Source organism: Grus americana, chromosome Z, assembly GCF_028858705.1.
Source record: "Grus americana isolate bGruAme1 chromosome Z, bGruAme1.mat, whole genome shotgun sequence".
Classification (NCBI taxonomy): domain Eukaryota; kingdom Metazoa; phylum Chordata; class Aves; order Gruiformes; family Gruidae; genus Grus; species Grus americana.
The window spans coordinates 36369287-36388244 of NC_072891.1; the positions used below are offsets into that span (position 1 = coordinate 36369287).

Here is an 18958-nt window from a genome sequence, read left to right on the forward strand (position 1 = left end):
GTAAAAAATGCAGCAATAACATAATGATACATAAATTTCTTTAAATAGAAAATTATTTAATAGTCTAGATATGTAGAAATTTTTTTTGTATGTATTTCTTGGTATGAGTTCTCACAGTTCTAAAGTATAACTAGTTCAGATACATCAGGTTAGTATATGGAGTCCCAATACACTGAATGAGTAGAGTAGTCTTTGTGTCATGTTTACCATCTCTCTGGACTTAAATTTCTTCAAAATACTTTTAGGCAGCTACAGTGAGAATAAAGAAACTGGAAGAAAACATTGAAGCAGAGAGAGCAGCACATTTGGAATCCAAATTCAATTCAGAGATCATCCAGGTAAACTTTTTGTTAAATATTTCGTAGAAGTTTACAGTAAAGCAGTTGATGAAGTTGTAAGGATAGTCTTCCAAAAATGTTAAGACCACTTACTTGCTTCAGTGAAAAACACCGAATAGTATTTTTGCAACAAGCATCGAAATTGTAATAGCTAATATATAAAATGAGAGAATAGAAAAATATCTACTTTTCAGGGAACACTAAAGTTATTAGAACAAATAATAAAGTAAAATGTCACATGTATAAGTTTGAGAATTCCCACTAGCGTTTAAACAGTGTGGGGAAAGGAAATGTTTCACAATAGTTAAACACTATACTACTGTTTAAATATTCTGCCCTGTATCTTCTGAATGGACACTTAGACCTATTTGGAGATACAGTGCATTCATCCAGCTTCTCTAGGAGTGAGAGCTTAATGCATCCTGAAACTGCAGTTCCAAATATAATTATTCAGAGTACATTTCAGATTCAAATAAAGTTATATCTGCAGTTACTAGTAAAGACTGATTATATGAAAAAAAGTAGTATATATACTTGAATATTAAATCTTTATATTATTAAACTGTATCACATGGGGTTTGACCCAGTAAGACAATTATGTTTTATTTTAAAGAGCAAGCAAGAAAAAGATAAATGACGATTGCTTAGTAATCTCATACTAACTAACAAGGCCTTTGCACTGAACTTCTGAAAAACTAAGAAAAAAAAAAGGCATTTCAGGGTTTTTTGTTTTGGTTTTTTTTTTTTTTTACTTTCTGAGTAACAAAAATGAGTACCGTCATTCTTCATTCAATTATTTTCTTATGATCTCTATGTACAGGCACTTAATTTTTTTGAAGTGACAATTAAGCTAGTAGAAAGGAAAGATTTAGTGTTCTTAATTTCCTCTCTCTACTTTTACAACATAAAAAGGAATGGGAGGGTAACATTCCTTAAAGTTAGAGACTTATCTTTTATGAATGAATGACTGGTAAGGTTCCAGCTTCAAGTGTGCTTTGTGTTGAGTGGAAGTGTAGCCTTTACTGATAATCCCACACTTTCATGAATCTACTTAAAAATTAGAATTCCCCTGGAAAACTTTTGCAATAATTGAAAAAGGAAAAATCCACACGCCCCCAAAGAGAATAAAAGGTGCTTTTGGTCAGCATATCTATTTTTCTCTGTTTTGAACTGTATGTATTCATATATTTTCACACGTGTTCAGTGCTTTCTGTGTGTATACTTCCATGTAGAATTAACAGACTATAGTTACCTGTAAAGCAGAACAGAACATAGAACAGCATTAAAGATCATGGTAGTTTTTCCTAACTTGCTTTAATTGTTTTCTCATCACTTTGTAGTTAAGAATTCGAGACCTTGAAGGAGCTTTGCAGGTGGAAAAAGCCAGCCAAGCAGAAGCTCTTTCGGATTTAGAAATGATCAAGAAAGAGTTCAAAGAGGTAGAAAATGCATATGAGCGAGAAAAACACAATGCCCAGGAGAACTTGGAAAAACTCAGTGTGTAAGTTACCTTTTAAATACATTGTAAAATGGCAGTAGACAGCTTGAGTACCACTTACACTTTACATTCTCTATAGTTTTCAGTCGCTAGAAAACAATACAATCCGATGTAATTTGCCAAACTGAGCCAAGGTTCAGAACCTGGCATTCCATTAATAACAGGTCCATATAGTAACCATACATATTATAGGTAGGCAGAGAAAATAAGTGATCTGTTATAGATTATTTGCCAAAGCAAAAGTCTTGAAAATAATACTTATGATAGAGTCCTATTTCTAGTAGTGTTTGGGAGGAGTGCAGGAAAACATATGTGGCAGGTTTGTAACAGATTTTTTTTTTTCTATGTACACTTAGGTTATTATGAAAACATTACTTTTTCACTTCAGGGAGCAAGATGAATCTTTAAGACTTCTGTCTAGATGTTGTGTTTAATTTATAGTGGATAATCTTCATTTTCAGCTTTCGAATAATTGTGGAAAGTTTTAACTTGGTAACAAAAAATAGAAAAAGAGGTGAAGTGTGTGAGAGCAGACAAAATTACTTGGGAGATCTTTCCTGCTCAGCACAATCTGCTGTGTCTGTGGTAACCGTTTTTGGAAGAATGGCTTTGTTATAGTCCCCAGGCAGATATAGGATGCACAGTTCTGAGTCTTCTTTCCTGGCTGAATCAAATATATATTGGGTTGAGAAAATGTCAGGAAGAAGAATGGTGTTGGAAGACAGAGAATGGAATAGTAGGTGAAATACAGGATAGTAGTAGGTGAAGTTAAGGGAAAGAGGAGGTTTAAGAAGACTTAAAGTAGGTGGTGTGCAGTGGGGTTTTGGGAAGAGACTCAAGCTAGTGGAATGGGCTGGAAAAAGACAAAAGTGGCATCGCTTTCCGTCTAGGATTATATGGGTCTGTACACATAGGCATTTATGTTGACTTATTCACACAAGCAGTAGTGCAGAACAAAAGAAGCTGGTTTTCCTACAAGTAAAGAAGTTTGTGGGCCTGAGAGAGTCTATCTGTATGCAAGGTTACAGAGATGTTTTTAGTAACATAGTTGAGACCTTTGCTGTATTATAAACACCTTAGACCTCTTCCATTAAAATAAGGCCAAACGAAGCCTGAATGTAAGATTGTGCATTTAGGTAAACCAGAGTGATGTTAAAATACTAAAGCTTTTTCTCAAAGAAGTATTTTTTATGTTAAAAATTTGTGAAAAAGTGTGAAATATGATAATCTAATGTGATGCTTCAGGAATACTGCAGTCTTCACAGCTGGGAAACTGAGTAAGTATATATCAAGATTCTCTATGGTCCTATAATAACATCAATTAATTAAACTGTAATCTCATCCTGCCTGGATGTTCTTGCTTTGAGCATGAGTTCTATGGCAGCAACATACATGGCACTAAACTAATACCAAATTCTTTGCCTTTCCTTGAACTGGAGAAAGCCTGAACCATTGATTTGACATTTTATTTGGTTTTGGGTTTTTTTGGTTTTGTTTTTAAAAAAGCTCCTTTATGTTCAGAACAGCATTGTTCAGAGGAATCAGTATTGGATCAGTAGTTTTATGTAACAGGCTACCTTGCACTGTATGAGTTTTGCTTGTATGTAACTTCTGATTTTTACAGAGAATTAATTTGTGTGTGTGTGTTAGTTTGTTTTTTTTTTTTCCTCCTTTCTGGTAGGTTTCCGTATTTGAGTGGTCCAGAAAATATGGAAAATTCATCTTACAGATAAAGTCTTTCTTTTCCCCTCAGACTTAAAAGTTTACTTGAACTAGTGTTCTTCAAGTGCTTGTTCTTGGACTATTTCTTCAGTCCTTCCAAGGTCTAATATTCCAAGGTCCATCTTTGTATGTGAGGTTAGACCAGCCAAATTCACCATCCTCAAGTGAGATGGGATTTTTAGGGGTTTTTTGGCTAATGCCTGTTAAACTGGAGTAGCTTTCAGTCTAGAAAAATTTCTCCTGTCTTGTCAATATGGCTACCATATCATGGCTGTCTGTAATCAGTCAGGGAGCCGTTAACCTTCTAAGAATCTCCAGATAGCATTGATTCCTTCCTTCTTGAAGTTTTGGGATTTTTTCTCCTGTTGTTTCTGTCCAAGCTCAAAAACTAGGCCTTGAATTGTGCAAGTAGCTTACGTCTGTCCTCTGTTATTATGTCTCTTACATTCTTAGAGCAAACAAGTGCGTCTGACCTGTAGCTTTTCTGAAGTCCAAGGTGATGATATTAAGGAGCTACAGAACTGTCAAATTTAAGGCTACAGTCAGTCCATCTGGAGAGTTCATAGACTTGTAGAAATTGTATCTATTAAAAGTACTTAACTCTTGAAATGCAGAACTGCACTGGTTTTTATACCTATTTAGAAAATTAATGTGAGTCTGAACATATGGGTCATGTTCAGTTTGATGTAGTCACAAGTAAAGGGTTAAAATTACAGGAGATTGCCTGTTATGATTTTATTATTTGATGTGAAATAAATCTGGAGTCATGAATTCTGCATAAATGAACTCAACTAAGTTAGTGACAGAGATGTGAGTCTTTAAGGCTTGAATTATTCTGTTATTAGTATGAATATGTTCTGAGAATCAAAGGATGATAATAGAGCTCAAATGTAAGTTAATTAGAAGCATGGTAGCTTAAACATCTGTTTAGGAATTTTCCAAACAATTAGAACTTTACAAGTTTTACCACAAGATCTGCTTTTTAAATTTTAAATTAGTAATGTTAGTTAAAAATTGTGAAAATCTATAAGTAGTAATTTTCCAGATAAGTCTTTGAGAGACTCTTAAAGATACTTTTCCATATTAGATTATTCAAACCAGCATAAGGATAATGGTTAAATATTTAATTACATTGATGCATTCAGTACTGTTTTCTTCCTTATGAGAATCTTTTATCTAGATGTATGAAGCTATTTCTTTGAGAAGCAAAGATTTTTGTGCTTAGGGTAGTTCTGGTCCATGAAAATTACGTTTTGGAAAAATGGGAAGAACTCTTAAAAACTTTATCCTCAAAAAAAAAAAGTTGTCTTTTAGGGACCCTATTTCTTTGTCTGCAATTGCTGAAAATACCTGAGTATATGTCTTTCTTGTGGCTAAGACTGGGAAATACAGTTCTTATAGTTATGGTACTAGTTGCATTAGAAACTTCAATATTAGTGCTTTACATAGAAGTACATGTGTTACTAAAATGCAACAAAAACCTTAAACAGCCTTCCCCTTTTCCACTAAACTGGGTAGTTCTGTTCAACACTTACTTCCCAGGAAAGCAGATTTGCCCTATTTTGGGGTTTTTTCATACTAAAAAAAAAAGGGCCTATTTAAAGCATCTGTTCTGTGTGTTAAGTGGATATGAGAATAAACTTGGTCTGATACCTAAACAGTACTTTTCACAACTTGCAATCATGTTGATTCAGGCAATTACTTCTAGTAGCTTTTGCCAACTGAGTTTTTTGAAAACAAATTATCTTCTGTGATTTCAGAGAATGCAAACCTTTCTGTGAAAGTTAACACAGTTAAACAGTTGGTGGTTTAGTTAATAGAGCTTGAATAAACAGAAACAGCCTATCCTTACAATTTTGTTAGTCCAGACACCTAAATTTCCTGAGCTCCATAATGATAGATAGTGAAGGTCAAACTTTATCTCAGATGGACATCAATATACTCAGTTCCCTTGAGGTAATTACATGGGGTGGGCATGTACTGCCTTGTCTGTTTCCTGTGCCTTTTTTGTTCTTTGAAGCATACAGGTATCAGTAACATTGGTGAGTATCAGCGATTGCTTTCACCGGATCCCTTCAGAGAGAATACAAGAGCCTTTGATCTACTTACCTTTGAAGGCTGTGGTCCTTGGACTCCGGACAATGTCAGGAGCTTGGCTTTTTCTTTTAAGGCATGATTTGGCATCCTAACATATTTTCCCTTTTTCTGGAGGAGTCCCACAAGTTTGTCTTTAAGCCTTAGTCTTTGGGAAGTCTTGGAGACTCATTTGTTGCGCGAGAACACTTGTATGTCTTTTTAGCTGGACTTGATGTAGGATAAGTGATACCAAAGTTGGAAGCTATACAAAGCTGTGAGAATTTATTTTCTCAGAAGAAGACGGCTATAATAACTAAAACCAAGCAAACAGGCTTTTCTGGGTTGCATAATTTATTAATTAGCTCTGAACCCAGCAGCACTATGTAAATTGGAAGCAACATGGGATTTGGGTCTCCATGTGAATTTACTTTTCTTGAAGAGTGAGAGCATGACATAGGATAAATTGGAACTGCTTTTGCTGTGTTTCTGAAAGCTGTGGGAGTAGGAGCTACTTTGGGAGACTGAAACAGGCAAGTTCTTTCTCTAAGAAGTAACTATCTACAGCTAAAAGAAAAAAATCAGCCAGGCTGAAGCAGAAGCACAGGTATTTGGAGGACTGATAAAGTAGTCCTTCTGCTAAAAAGATACATTGATCTGTACGAAATGTCGAAGTCAGGAAGTGACAATACTGATTCAAAAGTTTCCAAGTTGGAAGAACTTTGAGCCCTTTGCATTGCTTTCAATTCTAGTGAGACAGAAGCAATAGGAGACAAAAAAATGAGACACATCTGGATGTTCCCACTGCTAAGAGTTATATCAAAGAATAGTTCAGGTTGAAAGGGATTGCAGGAGATCTATAGTCCAATCTTCTGCTCAAACCAGGATCAGCTATGAGATCAGGTTGTTCAGGGCTTCATCCAGTTAGGTCTTGAAAACCTCCAAGAATAGAGATGGCACAACCTCTTTGGGAACCTGTTTCATTGTTTGACTGTCATTAAGATATAAAAAGTTTCTCCTTGTCCAAACCTCTTTGAATTCGATTTGTGACTGTCGTCTCTTGTCCTCCAGCCATACATTGCTGTGAAGTGACTGACTGCATCTTCTTGATAACCTCCTTTTAGATACTGGGGAGCCTATTACACACCCTGAAGTTATCTCTTCTCCAGGCTGAACATACCAAGTTTCCTCAGTTCTTATATGTACTTCAGCTCCTGACCATGTTGGTGACCCTCCTCAGGGCTCACTTCAACTTCTTTCCTGTGCTACAGGGGAGATGTGTGCTTAAAACTGGTTATTATCCTAGATGTGTTGTAATGAGTGTCAAATAAAAGGTGATTTCATAACTTCCTTGATCTTCTGGCTATGCCACTACTAATCTGGCTCAGGGTTGCTGTTAGCTATCTCTACTTGTATGCTATGCTGCTGATTTGTGGCTAGTTTGCTGTCTACCAAGATTACTAGATCCTTTTTGAGCATAGCTGCTCCCCAGCCTTATTGCTTCAGGGGGCTCTTGCTTCCTAAATTGAGATCTCTGTGCATGTCATTGTTGAATCTCAGAAGGTTCATGCTGGCCTGTTCCTTCTCCCTGTCTAGGTTCTAGGGAATGGCAGCCCTTCTCTTGAGTGTATCAATTGTGTTGTGACCTACCCCTACCCACTTCACTGCAGACTTAGTCAGATTGCACTCTTGGTCTAATCCAGGTGATGGATAAAGATGTTAAACAGATTCTAATACAGACTCCTAAAGCAGTGCACTTATTACCAGCCACTTGAACTTCACCATCAAACCATTTTTATCAAGGTCGTGGTTCACATATCTAGACTGAAGTCCTAACCTGGCCATAAAAATACTGTGCGAGACAGTGCCAAAAGCCTTGCTAAAGTTGAGTTCTTGCTCTTCTTTTGTCCACAGATCTGGTCATTCTGTCTTGCAATAGAACTGGGTTGGCCAGACATGATTTAGCCTTGGTAAATCCTCACTGCTTGTTCCAAATCATGTTTTTCTTCTTCACAAACCCAGAAATTTGTTCTAAGAGGACTTACTTCATGGCCTTCCTGGGACTGAAATGAAGTTTACTGGTCTATAGTTCCTTGACTTGTCCTTTTGCCCTTTTCTGAATATAGGTGTGACATTTGCCTGTCTCCATTTGCCAGGAACGTCCCTCAGTCTCTGTGACCTTTCAAAGATGATGATGAGCAGCCTTGCTGTGACACTGGCCAGCTTTGTCAGAACCTGTGAGCGTAGGTGAGCTGGCCTCTTCATCAGGCCTCTTCTTTTCAAGAAGGAAGGCTAAGGCCTACTTGGAATTAAAACTGGCAAGGGATGTCAAGGACAACAAGAAGGGCTTTTTGAAATGCATCAACAGCAAAAGGAATACTAGGGGAAATGTGGGACTGCTGCTGAATGAGGTGGGTGCCTTGGTGACAGAGGATACAGAGAAGGTGGAATTACTGAATACCTTCTTTGCTTCAGTCTTTACTGCTAAGGCTGGCTCTCAGGGAACCCAGACCCTGGAAGTAAGAGAGAAAGTCTTGCAAAAGGAAGACCTTCCCTTGATCAAGGAGGATCGGGTTAGAGAATATCTAGGCAATCTCGACACCCACAACAAATCCATGGACCCCGATGACATGCACCCACAAGTGCTCAGGGAGCTGGCAGATGTTATTGCTAGGCCGCTGTCAGTTGTCTTTGAAAGGTCATGGAGAACAGGAGAGGTGCCTGAGGACTGGAGGAAAGCCAGTGTCACTCTGGTCTTCAAAAAGGGCAAGAAGGAGGAACCAGGGAAGTACAGGTCAGTCAGCCTTACCTCCATCTCTGGGAAGGTGATGGAACAGCTCATTCTGGGGGTCATCAATGAGCATGTGGAGGAGAAGGTGGTTGTTGGGAGTGGTCAACATGGATTCACCAAGGGGAAATCATGCCTGACCAATCTGATAGCCTTCTGTGATGGCATGACCGGCTGGGTGGATGAGGGGAGAGCAGTCGCTGTTGTCTACCTTGACTTCAGGTAGACATCACCTCTCATAACATCCTCGCTAGAAAGCTTATGAAGTGTGGGTCGGATGAGTGGACAGTGAGGTGGGTTGAGAACTGGCTGAACGGCAGAGCCCAGAGGGTTGTGCTAAGCGTCATAGAGTCTAGTTGGAGGCCTGTAGCTAGAGGTGTGCCCCAAGGGTCGGTGCTTGGTCCAGTCTTATTCAACATATTCATCAATGACCTGGACGAGGGGACAGGGTGTACCCTCAGCCAGTTTGCTGATGACACAAAACTGGGAGGAGTGGCTGACACACCAGGACGCTGCACCGCCATCTGGTGAGACCTGGACAGGCTAGAGAATTGGGCAAAGAGGAACCACATGAAATTCAGTAAGGGCAAGTGTAGGGTCCTGCACCTAGGCAGGAATAACCCCAGGCACCAGTCCAGGTTAGGGGTTGACCTGCTGGGAAGCAGCGCTGCGGAGAAGGACCTGGGAGTCCTGGTGGACAGCAAGCTCTCCATGAGCCAGCAATGTGCCCTCATGGCCAAGAAGGCCAATGGGATCCTGGGGTGCATTAAGGAGAGCGTGGCCAGCAGGTCAAGGGAGGTTCTCCTCCCCCTCTACTCTGCCCTGGTGAGGCCACATGTGGAGTTGTGTGTCCAGTTCTGTTGTCCCCAGTTCAAGAAAGACAGGGAACTCCTGGAGAGAGTCCAGTGGAGGGCTACAAGGATGATTAGGGGAGTGGGGCATCTCTCGTATGAGGAAAGGCTGAGAGAGCTGGGTCTGTTTAGCCTGGAGAAGAGAAGACTGAGAGGGGATCTCATCATTGCTTATAAATATCTAAAGGGTGGATGTCTAGAGGATGGGGACAGACTCTTCTCAGTGGTGCCCAGTGACAGGACAAGGGGCAACGGGCACAAACTGGAACACAGGAAGTTCCATCTCAATATAAGGAAAAACTTCTTCACTTTGAGGGTGACCGAGCACTGGAACAGGCTGCCCAGAGAGGCTGTGGAGTCTCCTTCTCTGGAGATATTCAAAACCTGCCTGGACACGATCCTGTGCAACCTCCTCTAGGTGATCCTGCTCTAGCAGGGGGGTTGGACTAGATGATCTCCAGAGGTCTCTTACAACTCCTACCAGTCTGTGAATCTGTGAATTTCTACAGGCTGACTTCTTACAAGTAATCCTGGACTCAATCCTCATCTACTGCTAGGAGCTGTTTTCCTCTTTGAGCCCTTTCACTGGTCATAGAGACTTGGAAGACCTTGTCAGGGAAGACTGAGGCAAAAAAGGCATTGAGTGTGGTGACCTTCTCTTTGTCTGCTGTTGATAAATGATCTGGTCTGTATAGAAGCAGGTCCATGTTTTCTTTCCTACTTTAATGTAGTGGTAAAATCTCATCTTGTTGTCTTTGTCATCCTTTGCAAACATGAATTCTAGGTGAGCTTTTGGCTTTCGTGACACCATGCCTACATCCTCAGGCAATCTTTCTAAATTCTTCCTTGGATTCCTGTCCCTGCTTCTGTCTTGTGTATGCTGTTGTTTGGCCTTGAATCTTTCTCATGAGTTACCTGTTCAGCCACACCAGACTCTTTATATGGAGGACTGGTATAGTACAAGAACTGTTTGAATTTTTGGGAACAGTCTGCTGGTGGAAAAATTTGAAGTCATGCCATTCTGAGTAGAATATAGTTAGGTATGTGGAAACTTTAGGAGCAAGCTTTGTACTTGAAATCTGAGTTGATTATACAAAATGTAACATAGTCTTTCTGAAGAGAGCTACTGTGTTGATTAAAATTTTATTAATTCTGTTTATTGTGTGTAATTTGGAGGCCATATCCAAATGAACAAATGAATTTATGACTGGAAGCCTAGCACAAGCATTGGCAGCTGAAAAGAATGTAACCACTTCTTGAAAAGCCTTGGAAGGAATATATACCTCTCTTGAGTTAAAAAAAAAAAAAAAAGACATCAACTTCAGAAGCCATATGATGTGCTAACATAATATGTGCCATATTCATTGATTTTCTTTAAAAGTATATGCTATACTTGACAACAGTATTTTTCATAAAAATTTTCTAATGCTAAAACTTTGCAGATTAGAAAAAGAATGTTTATCCACAAACAAACAAATGAATGAGAAGATTGAGGAAGAGAAGAAGGTAATTAAAGATCTTTCTGAGAAACTAGGGAATAATGAAAAAATCTGCAGAGAATTACAGGAGGAACTTGCAAAGGTAAGACAAAAGGCCTGTGGCACTCATTGTTCAGGGTTTTTTAAACATGCTGTGAACATAATCTGCATTTGCTGTGCTGAGCTGTGTAAGAACTCTGCCATTGTGTTACTCTGATGTTACTTATGTTACTTTGTTTTGTAAAACTTGAGCAAATATAGCTAATACACTGGAGAAGCTAATTTGAAAATATATTTTAAGTGATACACCATGTATTTAACTGAAGAGTTGCTTGCAGAAAACAATTATTTTAAAAGTATGACTATGAGGAAAGAGTAACTTATGTTTGCATTCCTAGCGAAGAGGCAATTTGATTCTTTGTGGAGAATGTTCTGTCTTTCTACTCAAGCTTTTTTCTACTCCAGGGTTTATTAGCTACCATTGTAGGCTTGTTTATTTCACATAACATTTTGGTTTTAATGCAAGCATTTGACTGTAAAAAATGCTTGAAAATTGCTCGTTTGCAGGTGACAAAGCAGAGGGATTTTTTGTTGTTGTTGTTTTGTTTTGGTGTGAATTTGGCATGTTGGATGTATTTTACTGGATTATTTTCTGAAATCTTTCTCCCTTTATATGACTAACTAGGGCCTTCCCATTGTCTCTACCCACCTCAATTCTGAATAACAATTTTTCCATCCTGTTGCGTAGCAGCAGGGACAAAACAAACATCTTAGGGTATCTAGAAATCCTTCTCTCTTTCCATTGTGTATTAGCATTTGCAGTATTTCTATACTTTGCCAAGTAAACTTTTTTTCAGACTGGCTTGCAAATTTCTCCTGTTTCTTTCGGAGCTGTGAGTATGAAGGCAAATATTGTCTGTTCCCGGCTGCTGACAGGCATTGTGCTGATCAGTGAGCAGGAGACCTGAATCAGAGGATCTTCAGACTTGTTGGTGCCTTCTGTTCAGTTGATAGAGTTATTCCATATATTGTCTTAGTGTACCCACTTTCCAGACAGATTGGTAACCAATAAATTGAAGAAAAATCAAGTCAAGACCCCCTCTTCCTTCTTGGAAAATCACAGCTTCTTCCATGCAAGCATTAATGTATTAAAAGTCATAGCCTAGTTAACCTGAAAAAGTCATGTTATCAGGCACAAAGGAATATAACGAGACAAAAGCAACTGTCTTCTCTAACTACAGTCAGTAACAATTGCTATTTATTAATATAAAATACTACTCCAAGCTGAAAAATTTCTACTAGAAACCTTGGGCACTTGCTAGCTATTGCTGTGATATGAGTTTTCCTTTTCGTTTGGTTCCCTTAGTGAAGTGTATGTTATACCTGACAAGAATTCAGGACTAAATTCTGTTCCTGATCAAGGCTTCTGGTAATGGCAACACTATTAAATGGTGTACTCAGAATGAACATTACAAGGTAAAAACCAGAATAGATAGTCTCAGTTAAAAGAACTGTCTTATTCATAGAGCCAGTTGTTTTAATTGTTTTACTGGAACAATTTCAAACCACAAGACTGTCTTGAACAGGTAGTAAAAATACTAATTTTTGAGGAGTTGTATTAGTGGTCCCCTATGGGATTAGATTTTTATCACCTTGGATGGCTTTGTATTTTTCCTGAAGAGTCTTGTATTTGTTTGGGAAGGAGGAGTGCCTGTGTGGTCTTGTTTACTCAGTCTGGACAGCTTTTTGTTATTTTTCTTCCCAAAATGAAAAAGCAGAAGACTAGCAGACACTAAGTATAGATAACATTTCATATACTGTTATTAGGCTTCACTATGCCAATACTAAAATTGTGTGGAAATGTCAGTGTGTTCTCTTCCCTTCATTTCCCCCTCCTGCTTTTTTGATATATTAATTACTTTCTTATATTTTATACTATTGTTAGACATCCTGAGTATGTCCTTTCCACTCCAGTCTGATAATCTTATATTGGTTTCTCGCTGTACTGCTATAATACAAGTTACTGTTTTTTGTTTGTAAAATACTTGGGAAATACAACCAGACCAGTAAAGGATCTTTGTTTTCAGAGAAGCAGACTTATGCAGGGACGAAATACATTCTTGGAAACTTTATATGAAAAAGAACTTTTTTTTTTAATAGGTCAGTTGAATATATAGTAAAGTAGTTATGCTGCTTTTAATTTTAAATATCAGCATGTGGCAGAAGTTTGCCAGAAATTTGCATGGATCAAATGTGATAGGATCTGTTGGTATCAAACAAAACTGCTTATGAATGTTCAGCATGAGCAGGGTCTCAAGATTTCTGTTATGTTTTTCTGAGGAAATTGGTCTCAAGCTTGTCATTATTTCCAGCTAGGGTTTTTAGAAATTTTTTAGCTTGAAGAATAGGAATTTGGAAGAACAGCCATTGTGAATCAGAACTTATTTTAAACTGAAACAGCCCTAGCTGTATTCCTGCCCTGTGGAAAGAATAAGAGGTGTCTTTAATAGTTTTAAAAGTTACTCAGGATATTTACATCTCTGGCATCTAGTAGTGAATGATCTTTAATTCCTAGTACCAGACAGGCAGGAGATGTTGAACCTTTATTTTCTAAGAAAATTTCATATTCAAATTTAGGGGACTTGCCACTTCGTCAGAATGCATATTAGGAAATGGCAGTAATTAAAACCAGTGTATTTTAGTATAAATTCCTTTAATTTGGAAGAACTGTGTATTCATTTCCTCCCCTTGGTATAGGTACTACCAGAACTAGCATAATTAGTGTATAAATAGTGTAGTAGATTACACCCAGAGCCTGTCTTTTTCCATGTAGCATGTAAATCTTTCTCTTACGGCCATGCATGCAGTCATGTGCTGTATACATCTTGGCTGTCTGTAATAACCTTGTAGGTTACTGTAAGCTGAAAGTCAGTCAGAACAGAAATGTTTGAGCATCTAGTGTGTGGACACAGGCATTAACCGTTGTTCTTTAACAGAAGTGTCTTAAGTATTGACTGATCAGGCAGTGAAACACCCTGAAGATCATGATTCTGTTCTACAAATTCTATGGAGTAGAATCTGGTACTGAGTGGCAAAGATGTAAATCTCATCTAGACAATTTATTGTGAAGAGAGCTTTTTTTTTTCAATTTAGAAAAACTGAGACACACTCTTCATTAATTTTGTGCTAATAGTTGTTAAATGTTATGTTACCTTGATTCTTGTTTTGCTTGCCTCTCCACTCAGGGGTGGAGTGTTCCTACCCAGATGCTACTTCTGTTATTGTCTTAAGAAGACTAATCAGTTTTATGTATGCTTAAACAGCTTTCTACAAATAAACCAATTTTGTAATTTATTTTGGAAGTGGAGAGGCCACTCAAGCTGTGATGTCCCAATGTTTGAAGACAGGCATCTAAAAATGCTTTTTAAATTACCAGTTCTCAAAAAGTTTTCTCTGAAAAAACTCACAAACCCCAAAAAACAGAGAGATACTTCATAACATTCTCTCCCACCAAATGGTTGTTACAAATTTCTCTTTAAGGGACTAGACTAGTTCCATATAAAACTTGAGCATTTTTGCTTAATTTTATTTCAGGTGATTAAAACTGAGACACTAAATTTCTTGAGAAATTGTATTTAATTTATACATGCCTAGATGCTTTTAAAGACCCCTCTATAGACTTCAGAAAATTCTAGCTAATAAAAGAAAATAAAGAAACTCTATTAAGTATTCAATAGTTAGATAACTTGAGCAAAAATAAATAGTAGCCTAAGGAGGGAGATTGTCAGTAAGGGTTTTGTTTTGTTGTTTATCCTGCAATTTCTGCTTGGTTGCTTAAAATTTATGCCACTGTTCTGGTATACAGAACATCATTCAAGTAAACCCCATTTTTTGTTAACTGTGGAGCAGTCATTTGGAGCCTATATCTATAAATGCTTTTTGTTTCCCCCAAGGTCATACCTGGTAAACATTCCGATGCTTTTGTAGAGAATTTACCAAAATTAATTTCAAGGAGTATCTGAACATACTGCTTTTTGGTGGCTGTGTGGATAGTTCTGGCTTTGGCACTTGCTCTGCCATCATCAGATGGGATTTGTACTGTAGACTGAGAGAATGAATTAGTCCATGTGCGAGACAGCCACACAGGAAAATCCCTGTAACTGTAAACAAAGCAGAGAAAATTCCTCTTGGACTAATGGCACGTCGTTGCAGGACTGGATCCCAGTTCCATGCATAATACTACTGGGGTTTTGATAAGTTAATTTTGAAAAGGCCTTGAACTCCTGCCTGCATGTTTGTTCTTTAAACGTTATTGAACTTGAAAGACAGATGCACATTTGCAGCATCAGGTCACGTCGGGGCTGTTCTGGAAGTGTGCGTAGACTTTGTATTTACTTTATTCAACGGTGGCTTTTGGAAAATGCTGAAAAATCAATGGGACTTCATTTCTGTCCTGGAATAGGTGATGGCATAATACCAAAATTGAATACTGGTAGTTAAGGAAAATGTCTCTACAACCAAGGTAGTAGGGAATTGCCCAAATAAATACAAATACCGTACTTCTGAAAGATTAGCATAATTCTGACAGTGGGTGGAATAATTCTTATAAGTAGTAAGCTTTCCTAATAATTCTAGTTACCCTTACAGATAAGGATACAAAGCATTTGGAAAAAAGATTTTGACCTGGTTGGAGCCTACAGTACTCGTAATGAAAAATACTTGCCTTCTATTTAATTTCTTTAAAACTGCAGTTGTGTTTTAAAATTGATGGTTAAGTAAGTATGTTGCCAAACACATTTTTCTACCCAAAATTCTGTTGTCTTCAAGGGACGTTTTGTGATAATAGGAGCCCTCTTAAGGTTATGAAGTTTGACTTGGGGAAGCATTGTGTATGCTACAATTCAGCATATATTCTGGATTCAGGAAGCATGACTTTGCTCCCATATTGTTTTGTTTGTAGCCTCCTATTCTGAATATTTTATGAGGGAGGGAACTGTGTTTGGGAAGTATAGGAAATACTCCTAATACATTTCAAGAATTCAACCTGGAATTCCTGAAGGCAGGTCTACCAGTAAATACTGAGGTGAAAAAGGCATTGGGAAGGCCTTTTCTGCATCCTAGTCACCAGATCCCTTGTCCCATTCAGCAGCAGGCCCACATTTTGCCTAGTCTTCCTTTTGCTGGTGATGTACATCAGGGAGCCTTTCCTGTTGCCCTTCACATTCCTTGCCAGATTTAACTTCAGGTGGATTTTGGCTTCCCTAAACATATCCCTCCATGCTTGGACAGCGTCCCTATATTTCTTCCAGGTCACCTATACCTGCTGACACCTCCTTTATGCTTCCTATTAATATTTGAATTCAGTCAGGAGCTGCTTGTGCATCTGTACAGGCCTCCTGCTGCCTTTGATTTTCAAGGTCATTTTCAAGGATCACCTCCAAGGTCAAGAATGGTCCATCCTGATGTGCAGGAAGTCAAGCAAAGTCAGCAGAAGGCTTACTTTACAAGTGTTCTTTCACCTGTTTCTACTAATGTGGTCTGGGAAGCAAACTCTCTTTAAGTAAAGGCTTTAGCACTTTGTTACCTGATTTCCCTTTTGAAGTAATGTAGGGAAACTCACACCAGTACCTTTCCAGTAGTTCTACAGGACTGGCATCCCCTAACACAAATATGAATATGGATGGAGTTGCTGAGAGTGAAGTAATCTCATCTCCTGGAATAGTTGGATCTGGCAGAAGGTATCTTTGAGCAGCTGCAATTGATTATGTTTGACCTCTACACCTGTGGACTCTGTTTCAAGGATCCATACTCCATACAAAGATGATCAGAGGGCTGGAGCACCTCTCCTGTGAAGACAGGCTGAGAGAGGTGGAATTGCTCAGCCTGGAGAAGAGAAGGCTTCGGGGAGACCTTAGAGCAGCCTTCCAGTACCTGGGGGCATGTAGTGATACAAGGCATGTAGTGATAGGAGAAGGGGTAATGGGTTTAAACTAAAAGAGGGTAGATTTAGATTAGATATTAGGAAGAAATTCTTCACTGTGAGGGTGGTGAGACAGTGGAACAGATTGCCCAGAGAAGCTGTGGCTGCCCCATCCCTGGAAGTGTTCAAGGCCAAGTTGGATGGGGCTTTGGGCAACCTGGTGTAGTGGAGGGTGTCCCTGCCCATAGCAGGGGGTTGGAACTAAATGGTCTTTGAGGTCGCTTCCAACCCAAACCATTCTGTGATTCTATGATTTTCCTTTTCAAAGTAAAGAGTTAAGTATACTTGCTGTATTTATTCAGACTGAAGAAAAGAAAACTAAGGGAGTTACAGTTACTGCGATGAACCATCAAATGGGCGCTTATGGAGAAGACAAAGCTACACTTTCAAACAGTACGGTGAAAGTATGAGAGAAGACAGAAGCTTTAGAAAGGAAAATTGTAATTACCTATAAAGGAAAAAAAACTTCATAGTGCGGATTGTGAGATACTGGAGCAGGTTGCCTGGAGGGGTTGTTGAAACTCCATCCTTGAGGATACTCAAAACTTGACTGGGCGAGGCTCTGAACAGCCTAACCTCACTTCAAGCATGGCCCTGCTATGCATGGGGAGTGGGACCAGATGACCTCTGGAGATCCTGTCAGCTTAAATTATTCCATGATTTTATGACTCTACACATTCTTATTAGGTACCTGTCAGTGAGACATAAAAAATTAGATTGATATGTTCAGACCCTTTTGGACTCTTAACCTGTGCCTGGATTTCCAGCAGTATTTTCTTCAATTTCTGATAATGAGGACAGTGATTGAAAAAGGGAGTTAGAAAGGAAAGATACTAAATATTTTGCAGCTGAAATGTAGAGAAACTGGATAATCTAAGGAATTTCCTTTTGATCTTTATTGCTGTTGAAAAAGAGACTGAAATTGGCTTAGGGAGTGTAGATGCAGCTAGCAAATAAAAGACAGAAAAGTGGTGAAAGCTGCATAGACTGGAATATACTGACTAAATTGTGGTAAATTAACTAAACCAAATGAAAAATTGAATGAGGAGATTGAAAAAAAAAATTTCTCACATTTGACTTTTCCATGGGAAAAGATTTTTCTGGGAAGATTTAGTCTGACCTTGTCTGTGCTGGAATGGTTTATGTAGAAAGAGTATTTTATTGTAATGCTGATCATATTGTTATATTTTCTTATTCATAATATGTGAGGTCTTTGAGAATACCAGTAATGAGAGTAAATTATGTTAATGTGTTTGCATCCCATAAAATATTTTTACTGGAGCTCACCAATTACAAGCTCTATTTATATAGATAATTTTATAGAGTAAGAATTACAATTTACTTATTTTTGAATATAGAGAAGTGGTATGGAAATTCTTTATGAAGTGTAGTACAAACTCACACAAGGAAAGGCGTGTAAATGCTACAGGGGACCTAACATTGAAATACACATATGAATAATATATTAGTTGATATATAGTACATATAATTAAAATTGAAAGAGTAAGGCAAATTTATAAAATATTTAAACTGGATAGTGAAGAACACTGCAGAGAATTAAATGCATTTCTTGGTTTTTTAGCCTGACAGTTATATGCTACCAGTATGTAGCAGTTTTCCTGGGGAGGATGTTTCCCACCCTTCAGAAATTGACCGGATCCTTACACATGCAGTAAAGCATAACCAAAGCAATAGTTCATAGGTATGATAGAAAACAGTAGGATTCTTCTCAATATAGAAAGCGTAACATTCTATCACCAAGTAGAAATGGAAATTACTCAAATAGGTGTTAGAATGTAGAAAAAAAAAGTTTAGTAATTAGGAGTAATGAGACATCTTTGAGCATAACCTTTATCATAAGAAAATCGTGAAGTTATTTCAATCTAGTTTACTCATGATTTAGGGGAGAGGAGTTGTTCAGGGATTTTCATTTTGTTTCTTTTGTTTTCTGAACTGTTGAGACGTATTACTTTTTGTCAGTCAGCTGCTAAAATTGAGCATTTCTTTGACAAGTCAGAACTACGTATGTCCAAGAGGACCTTGGTCTCATCTAGAATAACGGATGCATGTCTTTGAAAATTGCAAGTTTTATTATCGGATATAAATTGAAGGGATGATTTGGTAGAGTCTTTCTATTGTAGTGATTAAAAAATCTGATGTAATATCTTTCTGCCCTCAAAATAAAGCAAGTGTCAAGACAATAGGCTGCACTTAGTGAACAGCTTTCTTT

General features: G+C 38.2%; 1 protein-coding gene across 5 annotated transcripts in view; it reads left to right on the forward strand.

Moving 5' to 3' along the window:
• Window positions 1-18958, forward strand: part of CCDC171 (coiled-coil domain containing 171) — a 153850-nt gene that overhangs the window by 28727 nt on the left and 106165 nt on the right. For all 5 annotated transcript variants that reach the window (XM_054809711.1, XM_054809710.1, XM_054809712.1 and 2 more), the window contains 3 exons: window positions 246-338; window positions 1679-1839; window positions 10713-10851. In XM_054809711.1, the coding sequence (XP_054665686.1) occupies window positions 246-338; window positions 1679-1839; window positions 10713-10851 (393 nt within the window). The remainder of the gene's footprint in view (window positions 1-245; window positions 339-1678; window positions 1840-10712; window positions 10852-18958) is intronic.